This window comes from Chionomys nivalis, chromosome 13, assembly GCF_950005125.1.
Source record: "Chionomys nivalis chromosome 13, mChiNiv1.1, whole genome shotgun sequence".
Lineage (NCBI taxonomy): Eukaryota > Metazoa > Chordata > Mammalia > Rodentia > Cricetidae > Chionomys > Chionomys nivalis.
Genome location: NC_080098.1, coordinates 57,653,971 through 57,680,682, shown reverse-complemented (window position 1 = coordinate 57,680,682; position 26,712 = coordinate 57,653,971). Strand labels below are relative to the sequence as shown.

Below are 26,712 nucleotides of genomic sequence, written 5' to 3'. Positions count from 1 at the left end.
TAATTAATATGGCAAAGTAAGAATCTTCACTTAGAATAAAAAAAATCCAGACTTCCCATTTCATGCCAATAAATCATAACTTGGAAAAAGCGAGGGGACAGGAAGCATACACCCACTGGGGCTGGATGCGACTGCCATAGTTTACGAAGTGGAGTCTTGAAAGTTCTTTCTCTTTGGAGTCAAAGGCTCTTACCAAGGCTTTTGCAGCTCTCCTGCTGCCTTTTCTGCAAGGACTTCCAGCTCCCTCCTCTTAGAGTCCCTCTTTCTAACTGGCTTGGAAATCTTCCAGCGTGTTGTGATGGCGATATCCAATCCGAGTGACCTTGATAAGTAAACAGCCATATGGATGGCTGATCATTTGGGAAGTGAAGTGCTGGATAAGAATGTACATCCTATCCATGAGCCAATTATTAATAGTAAGCCGAATCCTGGAGCATCGAGACGCTTAAGTACTTCTGTGCCCGCCCAGCCTGGGAGAGCGACATTAGTGATTCTGCCCCTTGCCCTTTGATTGCTATCACCTCCATTCCTTAGGGAGATCAGGCAAGAGTCAAAGTTGGTGAGCAATCTGGATTATGGGAGAAAAGGAGGGGGCAGCCTGCCATGGGTTAGACACTGATGTTTCCAGGTTTCTCTTCGCTTAATGGGAGAAAATCCCTGTAGAGCCATCTCAAAAAACGATACAAAGCAGAAACAAACAGAAAACTACACTGCCCAGCTCATTTATTACAAGGGATTTGTAAACCCAGCTTCTGTCCTCTTACTTTTGGCCACGAGGTAGAGGTAAGAAATTTGATGTCACAGAGCAGTGGTGGCGCAGCCTTTAATCCCAGCACTCGGGAGGCAGGAGCAGGTGGATCTCTTTGAGTTTGAGTCCAGCCTGGACTACAAGAGCTAGTTCCAGGACAGGCTCCAAAGCTGCAGAGAAACCTTGTCTCAAACCAGAGAGAGAGAGAGAGAGAGAGAGAGAGAGAGATTTAATGTCTCCACATGCTTCCTGGCACGTGATGCTACTTTTCCATGACTCCAAAAAGCAATTTAACGAAATGGCCATCAAACAGAAGCTCTAAAGCCGTGTACCCCATAAACCCTTTTATCTTCATAAGCTGTCATTGCCGGCATTTGGAATAGCAATGGGAAACTGACTAGCTTACTGGGTCACTTTGTCAGAACTTCCCATTTTACCAGGCCCTTCTAAGACAACCTAAAAAAATGGTTCAGTGCTGGGAAGCTGGGACCAGAGGGCTGACAGGCAGACTTCCGGACATGGGGCCTGTGTGCTTCTATGTGGGGCCAACCTGCTCCCTGGAGTGACTCCCTCCCTGTAGTGCTCCTTCTTTCTGCCATAGAATAACCGTGACATCATCAGAGCCCTGTGCTATAGAAAGGCTCCTTTACAGCATCCCTTATGCTGACTTGATGCTAGCTTTCTTTTTGTAATAGTTTTCTTGTCCATATCAGTGCTCTTGGTTTTGTGCACTTCCCTCTGACCCTGTATTTCTAGATGCTTCGGGACTAATTGACTCTTTGCCACCTTCCTGCCTACCTACTTCTGACTCACTGCAAGTTTGTCGTTCCTGTAGGACCCTGCAGATCTGACTGTCACTGTTGTACTCAACAGACATTTTCCTGTCCCTGTTACATTTTCAGTCCGAGCAGTAACCTCGGAGGGATGTTTGCATCCTTTTGGACAAACTGCCTGAGCTGGTGACAGCTTGACAGCCTTAGGTGAAGCAGATCAAGGCGACTATGTTATTGCTGAGCAGTTCCCTGGCCTTCATAAAAGAAGGAACAGAACAGCAAAGCATTCTTCCAGAGTTTGGCAGAAAAGCATTAACTCTTCAGGTCTTATCTAAATGCTTACTAAAGATAGAACCAAAGCAGAACGATTTAAATAGCAGGAAGAAGACTCTTAGAAACTGAGAAAGAAGGACCCCCCCCCTCCCCTGCCACCCTGCATTGGAGGGGAGCTGGGGAAAGCATTTCTCTGGAAATCAACCTGAATTGTCCAAGTTGGAAAGGGGAGTGGAACAGATCAGAGTTTCTCCTAAGCTCTGCTGCATTTGAAAACCATGCATAATTATCTAAAATGTGCCCGAGCACTTTCCAAACAGCTAAAGACTGTATAAATGGAAGCCATTAGCATGTAAAATATGAGGATCCCAGCCAGGACCCATCACACTTCTCTTTATCCACAACCACAGTCTGAGGCCCATAGGCTTAGTCGGTGTGAATGGAGCTTAGAAACAACCTCCTTTAAGAGAGAGCCTTTCCTCTGGCTCTTTGAATTAAAGGAACAAATATGGCTCCTTAGTTACTGGATATTTTGGCGTTCATTTGAAAATAATTATTAAGCACTGTTATGTGTGTGGTGCCATCAAGGTTAGAATATCAAGTGCCCCTGTGGAGGACACGTGTAGATGGATGGATGGATGGATGGGCCCTCCAGTTATGGTACTGCTAAGAGATTCCTGAGTTCATGGTTGAACAGACTCTTAGGAGACAGGCTGACTTAGAGGAAGTGGGCCAGGGGAGTGCACCTTTGAAGAATGTCTCTTGTCACAGGCCACTGCCTTTGGTGTCCCTGTTACCTGGTTGTTATGAGGAAAGCAGCTTTGTTCTGCCCAGTTGTTATGATTTATGGGGGTATGACCCTAGCAAGTCCCTCTACTGGTGTGGAGGAATGAGATCTGCCATGCAGAGAGAGCTTGGATATAGAGTTTGAATCCCTATTGAGTCTACCAAACACACACACACACATGTACGCATGCATACATACACACACACATGCATCCACACATATACACATGCATCCACACACGCACACACACATATGCACACAAGCACACATGTATACGTACACACACACACACACATAAGGTTGGGGGAGGGAGGAGATAGAAGACAAAACACTGGTTTAGAGGACAGCATGTGTTGGTATGTAATTCTTGACTGACAAGTGTGTCCTGGGCAGTTGGATAACCTAGAGGCCTTTGTCTGCTATTTTTATCTCCCAGCCATGAGCTCAGTGGGTGATGTTTGGGCTACTAAGTACTAATTAGTGAATCCCGAGGAGTCAAGTAGACTGATCATGGGCATGTCACCCACAGATGGGTGCCCTCCATTTCCAGGTCTTATAAACTGCTCTCTCTCCCTCCTCCTGATTCCTCATCCTCTAACCACCCACTTCGAACACAGGTCACCCACAGCCTAGACACGTCTCCATATTTTCAAACTTTCAGGGACATTCCCTATGAATCTGAGTAAATCTTCAAGCCATTTCTCAGGGATAACCCAGATCTCCATTAAATGAGTGCACTGTTTAAGAAGGCCTCAGACCTTCAACACTCACTCCAGTGAAGCTTGGTTTCAGGATGTTCATATCTAGCATATTGAACATATGCTAGAAATGGAGCCTCTGGTGCTGTCCAGATAATGTAACAAGAACAGAGCCATCAAATAAAGAAATGGGGAACTCAGAGGTAGATCACTTACCTAGCATGTGGAAGGCTTGAAGTTGGGGTTCGGGGTAGAGAGACATGTGTAGTAAATGCGCAAGAGCTTTAATGCTGAGAACTGGTTTTGTTGATGGTGGTGGTGTTGGTTTGTCTGATAGTTAAGCTTGCACTTGTCTGTGTTCATGAGTGTTAATAATTAGAGTTAAAAAGAAAAAGTCAGGGTATTCAGAAGGTGTTGTCAACACACACAGTAAGCTGTGATGGGGAACTCTCGCCCTGACTAGCTAGGAAACTTGGAAGCTCTCTCCAAATCTCAGATTCCACGTTTCTTTTTCTAGGAGGAATCCTGGGAAGACCCACTACGTTATTTTTGTCTTGTATTAAATCTTGTTTTCCAAAGGAAAGAACAAGAGATTAAAATTCTATTTCTGTAACAGCCTTAAAATAGCAGTTCTGATTCTATTCTTAAATGAGTGTGGCGTTTGTGAACATTTTCTTACATTCTGCTGGTGACCTCACAGTGCTAGCTGCTACCAAAGAGTGATGATTCATCCTCTGCTGGGTTGCTTCCTGGAGACAGAAATGTAGGGTAGAACCAGAGCTGAAACACCTCCATGCAGAAGCCTCAGAAGGGGAACTGGAGGAAGGCAAAGCTCGACTGTGACGAGCTAGATTGAGCTCATGACCCTGAACCGTAAACATGATTTTGTTAAGACTTTTATACTTAATAAACCTTTCCCTCAAAGCACACCAGTCACTAGACAGAGAGTTGTTTCCCTACACTACACAGTCCTTATAATGCGAATATGCAATGCCTACCCTATGCCTATTTTTCCTTGATTCCTTGATTTGCTTTTAATTAAACTACTTTTAGATAGTTATAGATTTGCTTACACACATGAAGAATACTACAAATGCCCTGTGACCTTCTGCCATCTCCACCAGGGGTATTGATGATGGTGTGGGTGTGTGTGTGCGCACGCACACGTGTTTGTGAGCGTGTGTGTGTGTGCCTGTGAATTCCTGGGGACACGTGTGCTGTGATGGGCATGTGCAGGTCAGAGAACCACCTTTGGGGTCAGTTCTCAGTGTCAACCAGGCTCTAGGTAGGGCCTTGCTGTTTAGCTCCGCAGGTACAAACTGGTTGTTCCTGAAGACAGGATCCTTCTGTCCCTACCTCACACAAAGATGCTAGGCTTGCAGATATGCTCCGCCATGCCTTAGCTTGCATGTGTCTTCTGGAGACTCACACTCGAGCCCTTACCCACTGAGCCATCTCTCCAGTCACCCTGTCCCCATGCACCCTGAGTGTGCTACCTACTGAAGAAGCTCTGAATTATCTCTGAGTCCTAGACGCAGAGACAATCATTTCCCATCGCCTCTACTCCCACTCGGTTGCACCATTAAACTCTAAAATGTGTCCTGGCCATTTTCTACTCTAGATTACTGTCTTGGTCCATTTCCCTTGTTGTAATAGAATATTGGAGAGGAAGACATTTAGAAAAGAAGGGGTGGGTATTTAGCCCACAGTCTAGGAGCCTGGGAAATTCAAGGCTGTACCTGGTGAGGGCCTCATGCTGTGATATGTACATAGCATTAGTAATAGATCCTCATGAGAAATTGGCAAACCAGCATATGAAGAGAGAGGGGCAGGGGGCCAGATACTTTCTAACAGTGGACTCAGAAAAATAAATAAATAAATAAATAAAAATAAAAAAAAAACTCACCCACTCTTGCAAAGCCATCCAGTCCCTTGAGAAAGACACAATTCTTCTCAAAATCCCCAACACTGCTAGACTGGCAACCAAGTTTCAACAGGAATTTTGGCAAGGACGCAGAGCCCAAGCATAGCAATTGTGTTCACAATGGAAAAAAGAACTATGACTTGAACCATGAGCGGTAAATAGTTCTGGAAAACACCTTCTCCTGTGACCCCGGGGAGGATGGCATGGGTGAAGGCTGTGGATGGGCACCCCTGTGGCCACACCACAGGGAAGAACCTGGGAGTGTGCAGGAAGCCCCTGCTCGGAGAAGCACAGCTGTTAATCATACCCTGACAGTTCTTTGGCTGGGATGTCAGGCCTGATCACAGGGGTGTGGTTATGGGTTGCTTAGATGTATTTCTCACCATCCTTCCTTTCACTTTGCTCACTTCCTAACCTGAGGTGTGTTAGACAATCCTCCAGCATTCACCGGAGATTCCTTGAGAAGGCAGATGAGTATTTAAGTATTTAAAAAGCGGCAGTGACCCCAGAAGCTGACAAGGACCACACCATACTTGCAAGCAGAAGGGCATCTAAGTATGGCCTGCCTCCGGATAACCATCTACTGCAGGCTTTCTGTAACTAGAATCAATCGGGCATTCACTGGGCCTGTTTGCTTCCTCTCCGGAGAGCAGAAACCAGGACGCCATCGGCTTGCCTGCTTTGTTTTGTTTCTTTTAATCCCAGTTCAGAGACGGTCCAATCTGCGCTGCAGCGGCCTGCTTTCAAAGTTCCATTGATTCTATTTGTTTATCAAGGGGCTGCTTTCAGACAGATCACAGATTTTTTTAAAAATGCATCTCAATTTCTCAATCAAGGTCAAAGGTTTTCAAAAGTCATCAAAAACATGTAGACATCTTTTTGAGAAACTGCAGGAATTGAAGTAATTGAAATCATCCTGTGCGCATGAGGGCTTGCTAGTGGCCCCCTCCTGTGTGAGTCAACCAAGCCTTACTTCCATGGCAACCATGTATAACCCTCCAAAAGGAAGAATGACTTTGCTGGAGTCTACCAGGAGGCAGACACTTGAGACAGAAGAACCTGGACCTTTCTGAAATACCAAGAGACAAAAATAAAAGGCTAAGTAAGTAGGAAAGACCAAAAGTCCCTTAATCTGGAAACAAGTGAATGCCCAAGAGCAGGCAGCCTGGTGTGTGGGCTGGGCAGACACCTCAGACAGATCTGAATAGACGCCCAGCCCCCTTCCTGATGAAGCAGCCAGTACAGAAAAGTCATCTTTCCACTCTCATTGCTTAATAACCCTACAGGTGGCTACTCCCGTGGCTGCTGTGGAGACCCAGCCTTGAACGTAGATACTGCTGGCCCTCACACAGTCCCCACTGAACTCATCTCTTGCCTCCTTCATCTCCTCACACCACCTATGCCTAATTGGGAATTCTACCTCCTCCCCTCCTCCAACCCCCATTTCCTCTGGATGGATTACCAGTCAGTAGAATAATCTTTTGCGGCAATACCCAGTGGCCCTCTGGATGGCCTAAACAAATTACCCAAGGATTCCAGCGCTTGCATGGCTTCTCAATGCTCCATGCTTGGTGACCATGCTTTGGCTCTCTCAACTTCCAACTGTCTTTTCCATCAGTTCTTCCAAACCAGGACCTAAACAGCTCATCTTTGAGCAAAAGGCCTAGCTTTGCCATCCCCTTCCTGAATCTCACCAGGTCCTTTAAAGTCACGGCTAGACTTCCTACCACAGGTGCTGTGTTTTGAAGGTTCTCACTAAGTCCTCCTGTGTTGGAAACAGTCCCCAGTGCGGCAGTATTTGGAAGGTAAGACCTTATGTGGTGATTCGGTCATAAGAGTACCACTCTTAATAAATGCATCAGTTGCATTTAAGAAGAGCACAAGTAAGTGAACTGTGAGGCTGGGTCCTTAATCGAAAGATGAATTTGGGTTTCCCTTCTCTGCTCTTACTGTGTTCCTCCTTCCACCTACGTTTCCTAGAATGGTATAGCAGGAAGACCCTCGCCAGATGCAGAGCTTTCCATGCTTTCAATCCTGGACTCCCCAGACTCCAGCTCTATAACATGCTTCTTTATAAGTTACACAGGCTCTGGTGTTCTGTTCCACAGATGCTAAGCAGGTTAAGACGTCTGGCTTCTCCCTTCTCCCAGCATCTTCACTTATTTGCTGGGTCCATTCACTTCTAAAATATTTTGTTCAAACAAAGCTAAAGAGGAGCGAGGAAAGGGGCCTAGGCAAGAACTTTCTCGGGGGCACATAGCATACTAAGCCATGTGAGAGACGGGAGTGTGGGCTAGAGTTAGTGGTGAGTGAGTAAGGTCTGCTCCAGTTTGGGATTCTCCTCTTAAGCTCAGGAATTCTTAAGAGTACCATGTAGCCACCTGTAATCTTGTAACACCGTGGCCACCTGAAAGCACTCCAGACATTGTCAGAGAGTACCTGTTAATGAAAACCCACAAGTATATGCTGAGCCCTTCCCTCAAAGAGTCGGGTATCAAGCCATGATGGTCTTACCACAAAAGAAACAGTGATGCTAATGGTTCCCCAAGGGAAGGTAGACAGACAGGAATTGCTGCTTGCAGATACCATTATTGCTTGTCCTTTTTTCCCTCCGGTCACATGACTCTAGCAGATGATCGTACCATGAGATTTTCTTTCTTTTTATTTTTTTTCATATATTTCATGCTCAACAATGAATATTCCTTGGTAGGAATGATTGGCAGTGATATTAAAACACTTAGGCTGTCAAATAGCGTATAATAAAGGCCTTTTGTCTCCAATCAGCACAGGGAGTCAAGTTCAAGGCTTCTATGTGGGAACATTTTAATTAATATGCATAGTTATACTGACATATTTTAAAATAATACTTCATAATCCAGTGTCAGAGTTGCTAGCATTAAATTGTCATTGTGAACACAGAAGGTGTGAGCTTGGCAAAAAAAGCTACTTGAGAAATATTTGTTGAAGGATATTTGCATCTGTAATACGGGGTTATATGTCCAACTGAATGAAGGTGGCTTTTGGAATTATTAGCTTTTGTTCTTTTTACATTGAGGTGCTGGCTTCCAGAATATGAAGTAAATATGGGACATTGTTATATACAAGCCATGAGGAAGTATCTTATATGATGAAGTGATCTCCATCTTTACAACTGTCTCTCCACATGTGTTAGAGGTCTGTTTGGGCTAAGAGGTTGGAAAGGGTAAATTAGGAATGAAAACATTGAAGCTCAGTCACTCCCAACACCTCACATCGAGGTCAGGGAAAGCAATGCCTGTCTGCCTAAGCCGCAGAGAAATAAGCGATCTCACGCATGCACAAGTTTATAACTGATTTCATGAAAAAAAAAATAACGTAGTGGTTCCTGGATGAATATGTAGGGGGTCACACAATTCACACAGTGAGCAACTGAAGCCATGGTGGCAACAAGGAGACACTCCATGGTGGCAACTCATAGAGACACTCCAAAGTTGCAGCTCATGGAGGCCTTCGCTCTCATTTACAGCATCTGATAGAGAGTTCCCTCTTCCATGGGAGTTTCTCTGATTTTACCATTCCATGTTTAAAATAAATGCTTGAACTGCCAGTCCTTGTAGGCTTGGACTCCTTGAATAGACTTTCATTTTTCCCAGGAAATCCTGATGCCACATGATCATAAAATCCATACTTCTTTCTGAATCATGGTCATGATGATGGTACATTTTTTATTCTCTTCAAGTGAGAATAAAATTATTTATTCTCTGCGCATGTGCGTGAATGTGTGCACACATGTACTCACACTCACTTATATGGGTATGGCTATACATATGCCATGGTGTGTATGTAGAGATGACAACCTTAAGTCTGGACTTCCGCTTCTACCTTGCTTCTGTCAGAACCACTTATTCATTGCTGTGCACACTAGGAAGCCTCCATACCCCTTGTCTCCAGCTCCCATCTCACTGGAGGAGCCTGGGGATTGTCAAGCTGCTACCACATTTGGGTTCTGGGGATCCGAACTCAGGTCCTCAAGCTTTAAAGCCAAGCACTCTCCCACTGAACCATTTCTTCCCACTGTTACTTTACATTTCTAGAGTTAACCTACACAATAATGGGTTTTATTGACATATGGAGAAAGGCATCCATAGCCAAAGGAATCCAAATCCAAAGGGACTTTCATCTCTACCACATCATAGAAAAGCAGCCCACGAAAGGAAAACTCTCATTAAGTAAAAGGTACCTCGACTGCTGAATGAAACATTTTTTAAAAATCTTTTCAAATGCTTGGCTTACATACAAGAAAGCAATGGAAATTTCCCAAAGTTAAAATAAAGCAGAGAGATAACAAAAAAGTGAGATAAAGGCAATATTTGAAGAGATAATTACTGTTTTTTTTTAAAGTTTAGGAATAATGAATCATCATATTGAAGAAATAGGAGAAAAGAACTCCACACAGGACTAAGAAGCAGACAAAAACCACTCTTACTAGGCCATATGTGTGATCCTGCAGACCCGAGAGATTAAAGAAAATCCTGACGACAGTCATTAGTGGGACACGTTTCCCAACATATTCTGGCTTGGAATCTTACAGATTCAGTTAATGAAGACTAGAAATAATTGGGGAAAATGCTTATGTACCAAACATGTTTAGATTTTTTTTTCTTATTTTTACCCTCTAAACAGTTAGTGTAACAATTATTTACATAGAATTACATTGTGTTGGCCATCATTAGCACTCTAGGGGTGGCTTAAAGTGCAGAGGATGGTGTACCCAGGTTCTAAGTAAGTGTCATGTTTTTTGAGTCATCCATATCGCTCTGAATGGAGGTGCTTGCCACTAAGCTTTGTGACCTGAGTTCAACTTACAATCTAACCTCCACATACACACCATTGTACATTGTGCTCATGCACACTCCCTCCACATACACACCATTGTACATGTGCTCATGTGCACCTTCTCTGGACACAATAAACCAATAGAATATAAAAGGAAAAGAAAATGTTACCACGTTTTAGATCAGTGGTTCTCAACTGTGGGTCATGACCCACAGGGGTTGCATATCAGATCTCCTGCATACCAGATATTTATATTATGATTCATAACAGTAGCAAAAATACAATTATGAAGTATCAATGCAATAATTTTATGGTTGGAGGTCACTACAGCCTGAAGAACCATATTAAAGGGTCATAGCATTAGAAAGGTTGAGAACCACTGCTTTCGACAAAGGATTTAAGTATCTGAATATTTTGGTATTCAAGGAACCCTGCAGTCAGGCCCTTGTGGACACTAAGGCACCAGCATACTGTCAGACTTGAGGATGGGTTTCGGCAGCAAAGATGGAATAATGGTTTCAAGGTCCTGAGAATGGAAAGAAAGCTAAGGGGAAAAGTTGACTTAATCAATGTGGTGCTGAGAGGGTTGAGTCTCCTGTCTTGGGATCTTGTACTGTCCTCCCTCTAAGACTGTAGTGGGCAGACAACACAGGGCACCTGAGACTTTTAGCTGCAGGAAGATGCAAACAAGAGAGCCTGTGGGTAACATAGCCCTGTGCGGTCCCCAGGTTTGGGGAGCCAATCAAGAGAGGTGAGTGCCACAGCTTTGTGCTCTCAGCAACCTTCAAGGTGCCAGCAGGGACCATTGACAAGAAGAGTTAGAGCTGGAGAGAGCTCAGAGGGTTTCAGGCTGCCAACCAAGAGCAGAACTACAGGAAGCAGGTCAGCCACGTGAGTGACAGGAGTGGCAGGCCTTCCCTCAGTGGCGTGTCTTCAAGGCCAGAGACAGCTGCAGGGACAAATTCTCTGCCAAGACTCAAGCTTAGAGCCTTGAAGCCACTCTTGCTTCCCTATAGAGCCCCTGGAAGCCCAGCCTCCTGGATCCTAAAGCCAGGATTCTACTGAGGGCTGGCCTCCTCCAGGAAGTGGCATCCAAACTCTTCCTTTCCTTGCTCCTCTGATGTGTATGTCAATTAAGACTGCCTCTCTAAGACTCCTGGGTTGAGCTCTAGGAACCCAAATGGATTCTGATTAGATGAATGGGATTGCGTGAAAATAAGGTGGAAAAAAAAAAATGGGACTAATCAAGGAAGAAAAGAAGAGGGATGAGAGGGAGGGGAAGAGCACTACCCAGTCAGGTCTGGGTCCAGCCTTCTGCCTCTGCTGTGGTTGGGAGGTAGGACCGTGGCAATGAAAAGCAGTTTTTCTTGGTTTAGGGTTAAGTTTATGACTCTCTGATCACCTTTGCTCCTAGAGTGTCACCCACATTCCCTCCCAGGATCTAAGCCATGCTTATTAGGGAAGCAGTCTGACCTTCAGTCCTCGCAGGCTACATCCTTCCAGTTTCTTCCCCACGTCACACTGGGGCTCTTCCTGTCTGGCTTTAGTTCTTCACCCCTGGCTGCCACTTCTCTGAGAGCTTGGATCACAGGTGTCTCTTCACCCTCAGGGCTTGAGTCATTTGGGGACCTTGCTAAAATGGCGCGGGATGGTAACCTTGGAACTTGGGAGGCTGAGGCAGGAGGACTGTGAGTTTGAGACCAGTCACACAGTGAGTCTTTGTCTCAGAAGCAAAACAACACAAAACTAACAAACAGCCAAAAGTGTTAACTCAGTGAGAGTATTTTCAAAAACAGGAGTGCAGGCACTAACACAGATTTTAGTGCTCACACATCCGCACCAAAGGGTGACCTTAGGAAAAAAGAATGAGATCTCAGAAGGGAGATTTGAGAAAGCTCCAGGGGCCCCTGAGAAGAATTCATCCGGTGTTTAGATGGATCATTCTGGTAAATCTGTGTGAGTGATGTCGTCATTTAACTCTGATGTTCCTTTGTTGACGGTTTGTCTGGATGCTTTTAGTATGGCTGACTGAGGTCTTGATGTGACCCACTGTTCTTGGACAATGCCGGTCTGTGCCTTTCTGTCAGGTAGAGCTTGTTGTGTGAAAGCAACGGCATCGGTGTTCCCTTTATGGGTGCTGTGGATCGGGTCACAAAACCTCTTGATGAGTTGTCTCTGTCATCAATACGAAGTGACTTTTTTCATCTATTCTTATTGGTTTGAAATCTATTTTGTCAGGTGGTCACATTGTGGTATCTCCTGGCTTTCTGGGATCACATGTTCTTGGGAGTGCATTTTCCCAGCCTCTTCTTACTCTAAGATTTGTGTTTGTTTTTAAAACAGAGGATACTTCTTGTAGGCAACAAATAGAGGTACCTGTTTGTAAAGCCAGCCTTCTAGTCTGTATCTTTTGATGGGAGAATTGAGACCATCAAGTTCAGAGTTATTATTGAAACCCATACATTCCTTCCTGTCATTTGTTCTTTTTGTAATATTTGGGGCTTTCCTGGGTCTCGCTGCTGTGTTTACTGTTCTGGTACAGGGTTTTACTTTCCCGTGACCTCGTGAGTGTTCATCTCTCTTCACTGTGTAGGGTTCCTTCAAATGTTTTCTTCAATATTGCCTAAATGGTCACAAATCTCTTTCTGTTTTAGTTGACATGTTCAGAACTGCTCATTTTATTTTCTTCACCAAGCCTATTCTGGGCTTTTCCAACTTGGGAACTGGAGCCATGTTTTCCTAATTGCTTAGGATAAAAGCCAGGATTGGCATTGTAGTTTTAAGATGGTTTGGAGCTACATTGTGAGACTCTGTCTCTTGAAACAAAAAATAAGCTGGGTTAGGGGCTCATACCTGTAACCCAGCACCCAGGAGACTGAGGAAAAGCAGACAGATTTCTGTGGATTTAAGATCAGTCTCAGCTACATAGTGAGTTCCAGACAAACCTGGGCTGTCTGGAAAATGGATGCCAGCTGATGTCGTCTTGTTTTGTGGAATAAGCGACTCAGAAAGACAGGTATTGCACACTTCCTTTCCTTACTGGATCCTAGAGTCTCTGTAGATAAAAACTAGGTATCTAGGAGGGGAGGCTGGGGGAAGGGAGATGACGCATTATGGGGGGGGAAGAATATGGTCAAATCATGTGACATATTTAAAAGAAATTGTCTTTATGAAACCCAGAACTATGCTTAGAGAATATAAACCGACAAAAATATCAGTCAAACAAAAAGCCAGTATTGACCTTGCCAATTTCTTACGTACCTTATCCATTCCACTCAAGTATGTTAGCATTTCTCGACACTTTCTAGAGTCACTGCTGATGTGCTGGGGGCTACAACCACTTCCTACATGACCCATACCAGAGCTCTGGACCAGTCATAACTGTTTGCTATTCTCACTGTCTCCACATGACAGCAAAAGAGATTGGAAAATACTACCTTAGTCCTCCATGGCTCCCTAGTTTGTTTGATCTGTGTTCTTCAGACTTAATTGCTTCCAGCTCAGATGGGACGTCTTCTTGGTGTGCTGGGAATTGTTTATTTATATTTATTTGTTTACCTATGTAACAAATTTTTTTTTACATATATTTATTTGCTTCCTTATGTATACAGTGTTCTGCCTGTATGCATGCCTGCACTCCAGTAGAGGGTAGCAGATCTCATTATAGATGGTTATGAGCCACCATGTGGGTGCTGGGAATTGAACTCAGGGCCTCTGAGAGAGCAGACAATGCTCTTTACCTCTGAACCATCTTTCCAGCCTCTTGTTTATATATATTGAGACAGGATCTTACTGTATAGTCCTTACTGGCCTCAAACTCACAAAGGTCTGCCTGTCTCTGCCTCTGCATGTTGGGTTTAACGGTGTATGTCATCAATGCCCAGTGAGTTTGAGATGTTCTTGCCATTTCTCTTTTCCTATGAACCTGAAGTCTTTCCTGCACCAGGACCTTTTCCCATGCAGTCCTTCCTGCCCGAAATCTTCCCCATCTACTCTTGGATGTTTCCCTTTATGTTTCAAACATTTTTAAACCCAACCTCTGAATGGCTGTCCCTGACTGTCCACACTGCACCTTTCTGCCTGTGTTCCCGTGCGTAGTTTCTCAGTCTTCCTTCACAGTACCCAGTGTGTTGGTATCTGTGTTTTGTTGATTATAGAAAATTTTGCTCATCGGTGAAGTCTGCCAGAGCAGAGACATTTGTCTTTCATCTCAAGTGGCTTACAGAGCATGTGTAATGGAGGTTATTACATGAAAGGATAGAAGTGTCACCGCTTAGCCTCAGCGTTTCGCTGTAATCTTGACTGAACCCAAGATTCTTCCTCTTTAGGGGCACAGTAGGGTGTGATGAGATCACGTGGCCCTGGTGGCAGAAGAGAAATTGTACTATGGAGGCAGATGACACTTTTGAAATAAGGGTTTTTTGTTTGTTTGGTTTTTGTACACAAAGTTGTGATGAAATTGTACCAAGCTCCCTAGTAGCTTGAAATACTTATGTAAATTTCGGTACCACCTGAGTGAGACTTGGTATATTTGAGTCTGGTTCATGGGTAAGACAAGAACAGCACCATAGTTACAGCATCCATTTTATTTACTGGCATTTATCCTGGTTTGGGTCATGGCTCAAAGGCAGACCTTTTAGTGGAGACCTCTTGCTGATCTCTGCTTTCCTTGGTTATCACCATTGCCAGGTATACACTGGGCAAGAACATTCAGGTAGCCAGGGGGAGCGGTCAAACAGCTATTGCAGCAAGGAATAAGTGTGGCTGAGGAGGAAAGGAAGAAGAGAAACAGATACACACTCATGGAGGCTACCAGATTAATGATGTGGTCAAAGGAAGGGGAAGAGACATGGTTGAAAGTAGAAGCATACTTTCTCACTGAACAAACGTGTGTGAAAGGCCCATTTCCCTCCTTTGGGCAGTGGCTGGCTCAGCACTGACACTGCGCAGTGTACTCCATACACAAGCAAGGGTTCCCACAGATGGGTGACTCGGAGCGTCATTTTGTTATATGAAGGAAGCAAACCCTTGAAATACGGAGCCTCATCAGAAAGAAGCAGTCCTTTAGTGGCCTCCATTGAACCAAGCACTTCAATTGCTGCCTGCTAATCAAAGGCTTTATTTTAAGAACAGAATTTTAAGAAAAGCCTCAAACGATTTCAGCCCTTCCTTACTTCCCTTACAAGGAACAGATGCTACCATCAAGAATTTAGATGGGAAAGCTGAGATGCATCAACATGCAGAGGACTGCAGGGGAGTTTTTGTTGTATTGTGTTTCCTGCATTTGGAAACCAAAAAGTGCAGAATCATTCCAGAGGGGTATTCCAGACACCTTACCCAGCGTGTGCTCAGCATATCGTCTGCAGACGCATATTCAGGCTCAAAAGCCACAGCTGACTGTTCTTTGTTCAGAAGCTGTTTCGTGACCTTTAGAGCCCTTTTGATGTTGTTTTCTCGAAGAAATCCAGGAGAAGAAAGCAAATCAACTTTCTGGGTAATGGGAAGTAATTTGCCCAGGCACGCTTTCTCAGGAGTGTGGAGGGTGCTGAAAGTCATGTTACTTACTCCCTTAGCCTGCACATAGCTTCTCAGATTTTATAGTCACAAGTGAGATTTCAGTCAGTCTCTGGGTCTGTGGGCCTGCTGGAAATGGCAGTGTCTCCAGGCTAACCCTCAAAGTCTCTCCAGGGTCCAAGTCTAAGAATACCAAAAGCAGGAGGCTGAGAGCCAGTGGTTCCCTGGGCAAGAAATGCAGGACTCGCTGTGGAAGGATGATTGATCCGTGTGGAAATGCAGGGAAGAACTTACAATCTTCTTCTGGCCTCCATACTTAGTCAATTTGGTGTTGTGTCTTGTGTGTAAGCGTATGCACATGCATTTGAGTGTGCAAATGTGTACACGTGTATGGGGATCAGAGGGTTTCTTCCTCAATCACCCTACACATTATTTTTTCAAACAAGGTTTTGACTGAACCTAGAGCTTTCCCATTTGCTTAGACAGACTGGCTGGGAAGCCCCATGAGCCTCCTGTCTCCAGCCAACACTGGAATCCTGGGCATATGGTCCTATACTATACACTGCTTTGCACATGGATGCTGGGATCTATACCAAGGTCCTAGTGCTTGTATAGAAATTTACTAATTGAGATATTCCCGTAGCCCCTGTTGCTATATTTTAATATCTCTCCTCAAGTTTGGACACACATGACCACATTGTTACTGAAATCACCTAGTCTTCTCTTTACACGACCCCTAAATTGACCATTTTTGTCAATCTCTTTTGCAAAACAGTCTTTAGACCATCATTTTACCCAGGGACCCCCAAATCCATCTGACCCCCAACTCCATCTGACCCCCAACTCCATCTGACCCTCAACTCCATCTGACCCCCAACTCCATCTGACTCCCAACTCCATCTGACCCCCCAACTCCATCTGACCCTCAACTCTATCTGACTGACAACTCTGTCATATTCTCAACTTATCAGACTCTCAACTCAGCTGAGATGGAGTTTGATCTCCAGAGGACGCATGACAATGTCTAGAGGCAATTTAGACTGTCACACTGGCACTAGGGACTGTGCTACTGACACCTGATGTATGCAAACCAAGGATGGTACCTGACTTCCTGTGATCCACGGGGGAAACCCCAACTCGAGGATGCTCTTTTCTAAAATGCCAGGCGGTGGAGAATGAGAAGTGCTGATTTCACTGTGGTAGTCCCACGATATTTCATTCCAGATACTTACTTATTCCTCTTTTCTGACATCCAATTCCAAACTAAAAACATTGATGAAGAAACCGGCACTTCGGGTCTGTTGCTCAGACCAGGACATGCTGCACAGTGGCCTACAAGGCAGTGTCTCCCCAGTCAGGCTTTATTCTGTCTCCTTCCAAGGATATTATTGACCCACAGATTCGAGAACTCTGAACCTTTTGCCATGGGGATGCTGTTAAAATCACTTGATCACTTATGGCCATGAAGTACAATGGTAAAAAATTTCTTTTCAGTTTTCTCAAAGAGGAACCCCTTTAATTTCTCCAAAAGGAGTCTCAAACACGCCATGCCAGTCCCCTCTCTTTCCTGTCAGTTGTCTGGAGACTCACTACTGAGTAACGCGAGCCTCGGTAGTAGAGCCATGAGCTTTCTGGCGGGTTTGCTGTGTCTGGTCTCTTGAGTACTATTTTTTCTTATGTCTTCCAATGCTAATGAATGGACTTGAGGTGAAAGGTATCTCAGAGGTACATAGGGCTAGTTGAGAGAGAGAGAGAAAGAGAGAGAGAGAGAGAGAGAGAGAGAGAGAGAGAGAGAGAGAGAGAGAGAGAGAGAGAGGAAAGAGAGAGAGAGAGAGAGAGGAACCAATTTAAAACAAAGGAAAGTGAGGAGTCACAGGAAAAGACAACAGAAGCAAAAAATATAGTTAGAGGCTGCTTTGAGTCTGAAGACAGCCTGCCGACAGGCCTTGGAGAACAGGGATGGGATCTGAGAAGGGGGACGGAAAGGGGAGAGCCACAAAACAGTTTTGAGCAGGAAGTAGTCAGACCGGCGAATGACAATGTAGGAACATAAGCTCCTGACAGGAGTACTCCTTTCTTTTGTTGCTATGACAAGATGTCATGACCAGAAGCAACTTAGATGAGACAAAGGTTTTGATTTAGTGTAGCTTACATCTCCAGATGGATTACAGTCCATCATGACAGGAAGGCATGACAGCCGGAGAGGGAGGCTGGCCCAACAGCCAGGAAGCTGGGAGCTCCAGTCTTCCGCACACTGGAAGCCAGGAGAGAGTGGGAGCGGGAGGGAAGGTGGCAAGCAGGAAGTAAGGAAGTGAGGGCAGGCTATGAAACCTCAAAGCCTGTGCCCAGTGACAGACTTCCTCAGCAAAGCTCTGCTTCCTACATGTCCCATATCTTCCCTCCACAGCACCACCAACTGGAACCACGTAGTCAAATACATGAGTCTATGGGGAACATTTCTTACTCAGACCTCCACGTGAGGGCGGGGAAGCCAGCAAGCTGAACCTTGAGATATAAAAGCTAAGCAGCTGTATAGAATATAAAGGTTGGACATAAGGTTTAAAAGAGCAAGTCAATGGTTACAAGAACGAATGTAGCAGACAGCATAGACGAAAGGACAGGAAGGGGCAGAATACGCTGGCCGGGCAGTCCTAGAATCTCAGATGTCTGTTTATCTGACCCTAACTAGATAGAATCCAACATCACTACCTCTCCAAGCCGAACTCTACTAAAACCAATTAGCTTCCCCAGGTAGGAGGATGATGCTCGGGTTAGTCAAACCAGAGGATACCAGCCTACAAGCGGAAGGTGACTTTCAGTAGGTTCAAGAAGTTGTCATCCAGCTACCCATTCAAAAACACATCCATAAAAAAAAATACTAGCACACTTCCTCCCTTGCCCCGCAGGACCATTTATTTCCAAGTCAGAGAAGGCTATTCAACCGCTCAGTGTTTTATTATGAAAATCGTGAAAATTTTCCACCATACTGGTGAAGGGATTCTACGGTGAACTGTTGATTCTGCCCTTGCTGGTCCGCCGGCTTGGTGTTAGCATAAATCTGTCCATCTCTCTATGCGTTAGTTCCAGGTGCATTTCAGAGTGAAATGGAAAAACCGTTAACCATCCTTCCCCATAAATGAGACAGTTGGTTTTTAACTTCTTTCCAGGTGGGTAACCTGTGTCTGGCTACCTGGGTGTATAGTAGAGATAAACCCAGAGCTTACAGCTCTGTCTGTGGGTGGTTTATGTCCCTCCATCCTCCGCCCCTTGCCCAAGGCAATTTCACATTGACTCCATAATTAAAGTGGAGTCTTGCCAGTGAGTTCCTAGAAAGCAAAAGAGAATTTTGTTTTACAAGTACAGCCAGTGCTCTTTCAAAACTGTAATATCGAGGCTGGAGAGGAGTCTTACCAACCATAGGGACACAAGAGTTAAAAGCCAAGATCCCCTAGAGGCAAAAACTGAATGACCTGTATGTACACTTCTGAATTAGATTTACTTCAAGCAAAACTGCACCTTTTTAGCAACAGGAGGGAGTCTATATTACATATGGCTTCAGTTTGGGACTATAAAAATCTCTCGGCAACGTGTCCAGGACCTCCATGGTTGTCCTGTGGGGTTTGAGGAAAGCCAGCCAGGGAAATCAGTGAGAAAGAGGGTCAAAGCTGTTAGCTGGAGACCACATGGCACTAACAAAACCAGCCTCTGCCTTAATAGGATCAGCCAAACAGCTCTCACTGCATGGAAAGGGGCATGGGCATACTCGTGAGCCACGTGACAATGCTTAAGTAAGGTTTGCTTGACCTCCACTCTTTCACCTCTTGCATTTGCATTTAAGATTTTGAGTTGTCATCCTTGTCCCCAAAGAGCTTCTGAGCAGGTTCCTTTGATTTGTCTGGTGTGTCTGGTTTATCATGAGATCCGTCTTTCTCGGCCTGGAAGTGAGGTCTTGTAGCACACAAAGGCTCGTTTAAAAACATCTACCCATTAGCACCGCGGAGAAGTTGTCTTAGCCACTTTTCTCATTGCTATAACCAAGAGCTGCCTAGGAAGGAAGGGTTCATTTGGGCTCACAGTTGAGGGACAAGGGACAGGGACGCCATGGCAAGAGCTTGAGTCACATAGCCACAGTCAGGACTGTGACTGCTCAGCTCCGTTTTCATTTTTATTCAGTGTGAGACTTCAGTCCCTGGAATGGTGCCTCCCACATTTAGAGTGATCTTTTCTTTCTCATTAGAGAAAAATGAAATGTTCTCCCCCAACCCTCATTCTACCGCTAGAGTCTTAGGTGACTGCCTGTCCTGTAGATGTAGTCTCTGGGCCTCCATAGCTATCAGCAGGGTAAAACTGTGAGGCAGATCCCAAACTGCAGAGCAAAGACCAAAGCCAAGATGCCTGTGGGCTCCACTCAACGCCTTCACTGGCTGAGGAGTGCTGCCTGAGAGTCAGGCAGAGAAGGCAGCTTTTCTGCAAGAAGGAGGCCGACAGGAATGTGAACGCAAATCGCTATCATCGCTTTTCCAGTTACTTCTCTTGCAATCAGTAAGAATGTTCTATGGTTATTATTCACAGCCCCAGAGAATCTAAAGTACAATTATTGTACTAATACCTAAACTAATACTTGCAATGTAATCCGGGTGGAAGTTGGCATTATAGAAAGACTAGGGGAGAAGGAATAACCGGGAGGGACAAAAAGGGACAACGCCACATTGAAAGGAAAATTCACCCAAAAGACAACTTCATTGACTGGGAGAGATAGCTTCGCCCCACCCACTGTGTTTACATATGCCATTGTTTCAGCCTGCGATGTTTTGTTTACTTCAGACGGAAATATTTTACCCTCTCTGAGATAATTAATTTTTGTCAGCTTCACGGTTTATAAGGGAAACTGAGAAACTGTTAATTGAAATACAGACTGAGTCACTGTTTGCGGGAATTTTTGGCAGCGTTATAATTTGTGTCAATCCCAGCCTAATTATTAGATTTTGTTGGAAGCAGAAAGCATATTTGATTTTTTTCCGTTATTGAACTTTTTTTTCCCCATTTTTTTTCTTTGAAATCTGTACTCTCTGGCAAAGGTTATGTAATTTATGTCAATATGAGGTGAGACACGGATATATCGGAAGCACCCAAGAGGTTTTATTGCATCTGGCTTGGCTCTCCTTGGTAGCTCAGTATTTACAAAGCCTGTAGATTGTGGTCTTCCAGCCTCATTCCTGCCTACCCTAAGCCCCTGTGAGAAAATGTGGTACTTTAAAAACCTTCTCACTGGTGAGAAGCCGCCTTCTGTGGACCATCACTAATGGCATCACGGAAGTGAATTTCCCAGAAGCCATCAGGGAGAGTTCATTTGGAAATCCAATTGCGTGTCACTAGCAAAGGGCAGGCACCTAGTAGAGGTGGCCAGTCATGCATCCCCTGAGTTGTTGGTTGTAAAAGCATTAATCACCATGAACTCATTTACTCCTAATGCAAACATACCGCATTATTCCACAGCAATTCTGTTTCCAACGATCATTAGCACAGACAACAGGAAGCTTCTGGTTGTGGGTGAGGTTAATAAAATCTGTCAGCTCAATGGCCAGCATAATGGACCTGTTAATGACGCCTAATAGAAGCTGAATCCATCCTTCCCACTGCAAAGGCAGGAAGAGAGGCAGGTTCCTGCAGTTTCTGCAGGGCAGACAACTCTGTCCCTTGACAGCTCCCATGGTGGCTTCTACATAGAGACAATGCTAAGATCAGCCATTGAGTATGATCAGAAATTGGAGCCTGCTGTATCTGGAAGCTCTGGGACCTGTGCTGGGCAGGGGAGGGAGTCCCCAGGACGACCCAGGATGGCTCTACTCACATTCTCTAGCATTTACGCTGTAGTTGCTTACAAAGCACAGGCTAGGAGCATCCAAGCTGTGAATACCCAGACCCCTCTCCACCCTGAATTCCCCCACGAGAAGGATGGAATTCACAACAGTGATAGCGACAACCATGGCCAGTGGTCGCCAGATGCTCCCAAAGACTAAATAATTCACATGAGCTTACCAAAAGTGCTCACACATTGTTCCCACTTGACATCAGGGTAGCCCAAACCCAGAGGTCTTCAGCTACTGCCCCAGGGTGACATTAGGAAGGTTATGCCCATAAACACCTGTAGGGATATAGCCCCACCCATTGGGGGCGTGTTTGCCTCGGGCTAATGTTTACGGATAAATTCTTACCTCAACTTCTGACAAAGATACAAAATATCCCTAAGTGGATAAAACAGGATTGTCTTATCTTGCCAAGACAGGGTAGGATAGTCCTAAGAAAGTTCCTTGCCTTTAATAATGGTATGCCAGTTATGTTAGGCCTTAGCCAAAGTTGGTTGACTCAACATTACAAACGAGACTTTGGGTGATTGCCCAGGTAGTCAGTTGTCTCTGTCAATTGTTACACATTATGGATATCTCTTGATTGTTAAGTAATATTTATTCCCTTCTCAGATCTTTGACGGAGTTGAAGATTATATAATTGTAGTTACTCTCTATGTTATTTAGACTCCTTGAGATAAAATGTTTAGCAAAAGTTTTGTTCTCAATATTGTTTGTTATATTTATTATTTTTTATTATTGTATATAGTTGTATTTGGTTTAGTTCTATCTTATTTAGACAAAAGGGGGAGATGTAGGGATATAGCCCCACCCATTGGGGGCGTGTTCGCCTCGGGCTAATGTTTACGGATAAATTCTGCCGGGCGTGATCCCAGCAGCCCCTTTCTTCTTTTGCTCCGCTGTGCTCCGCGGAAACCTGTGGTCCTGTAAGTCTATTTCCTTATTAAAGCTGTATATATCTATATAATCTGTCTACATTCATTTGCGCCGCCACAAACACCATTCTTCTCTATTGGAGAAACACACAAAAACAGCAAACTGTAGTCAGGCTCGTGAAAAGGTGCAGGGCATGAGAGAGAATCTGGAACATTCTCCATTGTACGCCCATCTAGCCAGTCAGCACACGCAGGGCCAGGGTCAAGCAAAGTGCATAAAAGCTGTTTTATTCTCTATGCCTTGTTACTACCACCCAGGATCCCAAGCCCTTAGGATGCTCAGCTGTTCCCTTGTCATCCATTTGTGAACCTGGCTGGGATACTCCAGCCAATGATGCCCTCGCCCTTATCCTTAACATTTGCATCCTATTACCCCAGTCCCACTTGTCACAAAACTGGTCACCTGAAGCTCGTCTTCATCACCCGAAGCTCGTCTTGATCTCCTGATTGGGCTCTAGCTGCAAGGGACAAAAGAAGCTACCAACTCCTGGAGACTCCTCCTGAGCCCAAGTCTTGTGGGACAGTCAATGAGGAGTGCCCTGAGCCAGAGACCTGAGCTCCAGCCCCACAGGCTAGGTAGAAGCACCCAGATCCTCCCAAGCCCTGAGGACTCTGTGACTTAGGTGGTGACAGCTACCAGGACTCAACATCAGGAGGCTTTGGGTGCAAGAGGCTTACATGCACTGTAAGAGGTTCCCCAGCCTTACAGTTTGTCTTCTTCTCTTCCCCAGCATACCTCCATATTCCCTTTTTCACTGATGGAAGCCATTCTCCGACCACACCACTACCCACCGAAGAAGCTAGGCCTCTCCTTGTTGGGTGCTTGTAACCTTGCCTACATTATCAGGTAAGAATTGCACAAAAAGGGTCCCCTGAGACTTGCCATTGGTGACCCAAATGAACATTCCATAAGAGCATATCATTAAATCAGTACTTTGGTTGGTTTAGTCTGTGATATAACCAATCTTTAAATTTCTCAAGGGAAAGTGTTCTTATTGTTTGATTTTAATACTCATGGAAAGCTCATATTCAGAGGACACACACACACAGCAAGCCACAACTTCCTCATTCTCCCCTCATGAAAAGTAATTATTACCAAGTGGCACACATGCTTCTGTTTCCAAGAATATATTGATTTCAGTTTCATTTGCAATTAGAATGTTCGAGTGAATGAATGAATGCTCCAAAGCATCTATATTTATGGCATCTAAAGAGGGGCATTTGGCAGGGGGAACAGATGCTAGTGTCCTGCATCATCTTAAGCCTCAGACCTAGAGGGTGGTTGCCAGAGACCTGAAGAACATGGGAAATGAATCAGGTAACTGGCCTTGATTTTGTCACTCAATCACCTGGTGACCCTTCCCCTTTGTAATGCTGCCCCACGGTCTGCAATCAAGGGCATGCACACGACCTTCTGTCTGGTCCTTGAAGAAGCCCAGTTCCCTTCTGCAGCTTCTTTCTTTGCTTGTTTTTTTTATTCTGAGACAAGGTCTTACGTAGCTCATGGTGGCCTCAACCTCTTGGAATGCCCGAGAATAACCCAATGGTCTTTATTTTGAGTCTTCCTGTCTCTGCTTCCCAAGTGATGAAATTACAGAACTGTATTGCTGCCTTAGTTAGCTGTTGCTGTGAAGAGACACCGTGACCATGATAACCCCCATAAGGAAAACATTTAATTGGGGCTGGCTTACAGTTCAGAGGGTCAGTCCATTATCATGGCAGGAAGAGGCAGACATGGTGCTAAAAAAGGAGCTGAGAGTTCTACATCTGGATTTTCAGGCAGCAGGAAGAGAATGACACTGGGCCTAGCTTGAGCATCTGAAACCCTGAAGCCTACCCCTAGTGACAAACTTCCTCTAACCAGGCCATACCTTCTCCAACAAGGCCACTTCTAACAGCGCACTCTCCAGGAGCCCATCACAGACAGTTTCATTCAAACCACCACAACTACCTTGCCCAGTTTCATGGTGCTCATGTTGAACTGAGGGCCTCATACATAACAGGCAAGCACTCTACTAATGGGCTATAGACCCAGTCCTACTTTCCATAACCTTTCATATGACATTATTTCATGTCTGAAAGGGCCGTGCCATCCACGTGCAGAACCTGAATACTGAACCCGAGACAGTCTGGATCATCTGATTTCTATATAGGAAGCCATTTAGAGTTATTATTAACAGTACTCTGTTAATAATGAGAACAAAGCATAGGATGACATTTCAAATAACATGGGGAGGCGTGGTAGTTTGAATGCAATTGGCCCCCATAATCTCAGGGAACGGCACTACTGGGGGTATGGCTTTGTTAGAGGAAGTGTGTCATTGTGGGGTGAGCTTTAGGTCTCACATGTTCTCAAGCCATGCCAAGTGTCTTAGTTCACTTCCTGGTGCCTGCAAGCTGTAGGACCTTCTCCAGCTCTTTCTCCAGCACTATATCTGCCTGCACACCGTCACATCCTACTGTGATGACGATGAAGCAAATCTCGGAAACTGGAAGCCACCCGGTTAGATGCTTCCCTGTGTAAAAGCTGCTGTGGTCATGGTGTCTCTTCGTGACAATACAAACTCTAACTAAGATGGGAGAGGGTATCCCAGGCCCTGCATCAGCACATTTTTCATGGAAGTTACCAGCTTGGTACTCAGAACTTCATGACCTCTCTTTCCATCCCATAATCTTCCTATCTTCTCCCCATCCTTTCTCATCCTCCCTGCCCCTGAGTGCAGAGATCTTTCTTGCTTTTCTCTTGAATGAAGTTCTTGCATAATATAAATTCTCTGAGAATTGTGTTCTGTACTGTTCTTCACCCTCGGGGATTTTTAAAGCTTCACAAAGGGACACTTAAAGAAAACAGAGCTCTAGCTGGTGACCACTTGGAGTCGACACCAGGATCACATATTGAGGCTATATTGTATGATTCAGATACTGAGTACACGGGGAGGCACAAGAAGCCCATGGCTCTTAGGGACTGTCTGGGAATGAGAGGGGACACAGGACAAGGAAAACACAGTAATAAAACTGGTGGCGGGGAGACCAGGGAGCAGTGGCTGATGGTCAGTGCTGGCCTCTAAAGGGAAGAATCATTTCGGCTGAGATTCAGAGCAAGAGTAAGAACTCAGAGAAGATGTGAGCAAAGATTAGTCAGCTAAGGGAATGACCATCCTGAAGCACCAAAGGAGGCAAGTGCAAAGCTGAATGGGAGGACAGAGAAAAGTTAGGCCATGAATATATCTCAGTGAGCTTCCATTTACACACGGAGCGTTCTTCTGGTTTAAAAAAGATTTAAGTAGGTTCTCAGAGTCAGAACGTACTGTGAGTTAAGTACAACGGTAGGTAAGGGACCGTGGCTGAAGTGTGGAAAGGAGATAAGGGAAGAAGAGAGGTAGTCACTGACTCAGAAGTGTCGATGTCAGCCAAATGCTCAAAAACGACAATATATGTCAGAACCTGAACGGAGGATGGTAGCTTAGAGGGCAGAGGCCTCTGAACACCAGGGTTCCAAAGGCTCAAGGTCATGAGGTCATAAGGCAGAGGGATCTAGCTGGGGAAGGAACAAAGTACAAGCACAAAACCTTAAGAAAGGTTTGAAAGTACTGAGAATAAGGTGAGCTGTGTGCCCACCTATTCCCCCAGCCCCAGCATGATGGTTTTGCACACACTGGGACCTGAGCAGGCTCTTGGCCACGTGTACACTGTGGAGAAAGAACTAGGTTTGGAAGCAAGAGACCCCAGTTCAAGGTGGCTTTAAACCCAACTTTGTACCAGAATAAATGGAATACAAGTATACCAGAAGGCCATTTTGCAGGTGTCCCAGAGTAGACACTTCCATAGTTCAGTCCAGTCCCCAGGAAGAGGACATGAGACTCTCCGTTGCCTGCTAGTTCTGCCTTGTTAAACAAAATGCACCTTCAGGCCTCCATAAGCACATGGCTATAGTAAATTCTCTAGTAGTAGACACCCAGGAGAAGTGTTGGCACAGCTCTTAGGGTGTGCTGGTTGAGATGGTCAAATGGGGAGACAGCATAGCAAGAATGAGGTCCTGAACACAGGCTTGGGCCTCAGCATGAAAACAAACTTGAATCGGCAAGGAGCTGCTAACTGCACCAGAGACATCATTCTGATAAAGCTACAGTACAATGACCTAAAAATAGCCACGTGGACCCCCTGGGGACTGCCTCCCCTGTGCTGTTCTCTTTCTGTTACCTTTTCAGGTTGCAAAATTAGAGGTTTGGCCCTGCAGAGGAAAAGCAAAGCCCTGCAGAGGAGTAACAACAAAAAAATGCTTCATTTCCTTTGGATAGCTTCAGCCACCAATAAATCTGGTGTCTTGCTTCTGCCTCCCCGCTCTCTCACCCCCAAAACACCTTGCCTCACTCTGTCT

General features: G+C 45.0%; 1 protein-coding gene across 3 annotated transcripts in view; it reads left to right on the top strand.

Annotated features, from left to right (window-relative positions):
• Adtrp (androgen dependent TFPI regulating protein) overlaps positions 1 to 26,712 on the top strand; it is a 74,053-nt gene that overhangs the window by 33,584 nt on the left and 13,757 nt on the right. For all 3 annotated transcript variants that reach the window (XM_057787932.1, XM_057787933.1, XM_057787931.1), the window contains one exon: positions 23,066 to 23,181. In XM_057787932.1, the coding sequence (XP_057643915.1) occupies positions 23,066 to 23,181 (116 nt within the window). The remainder of the gene's footprint in view (positions 1 to 23,065; positions 23,182 to 26,712) is intronic.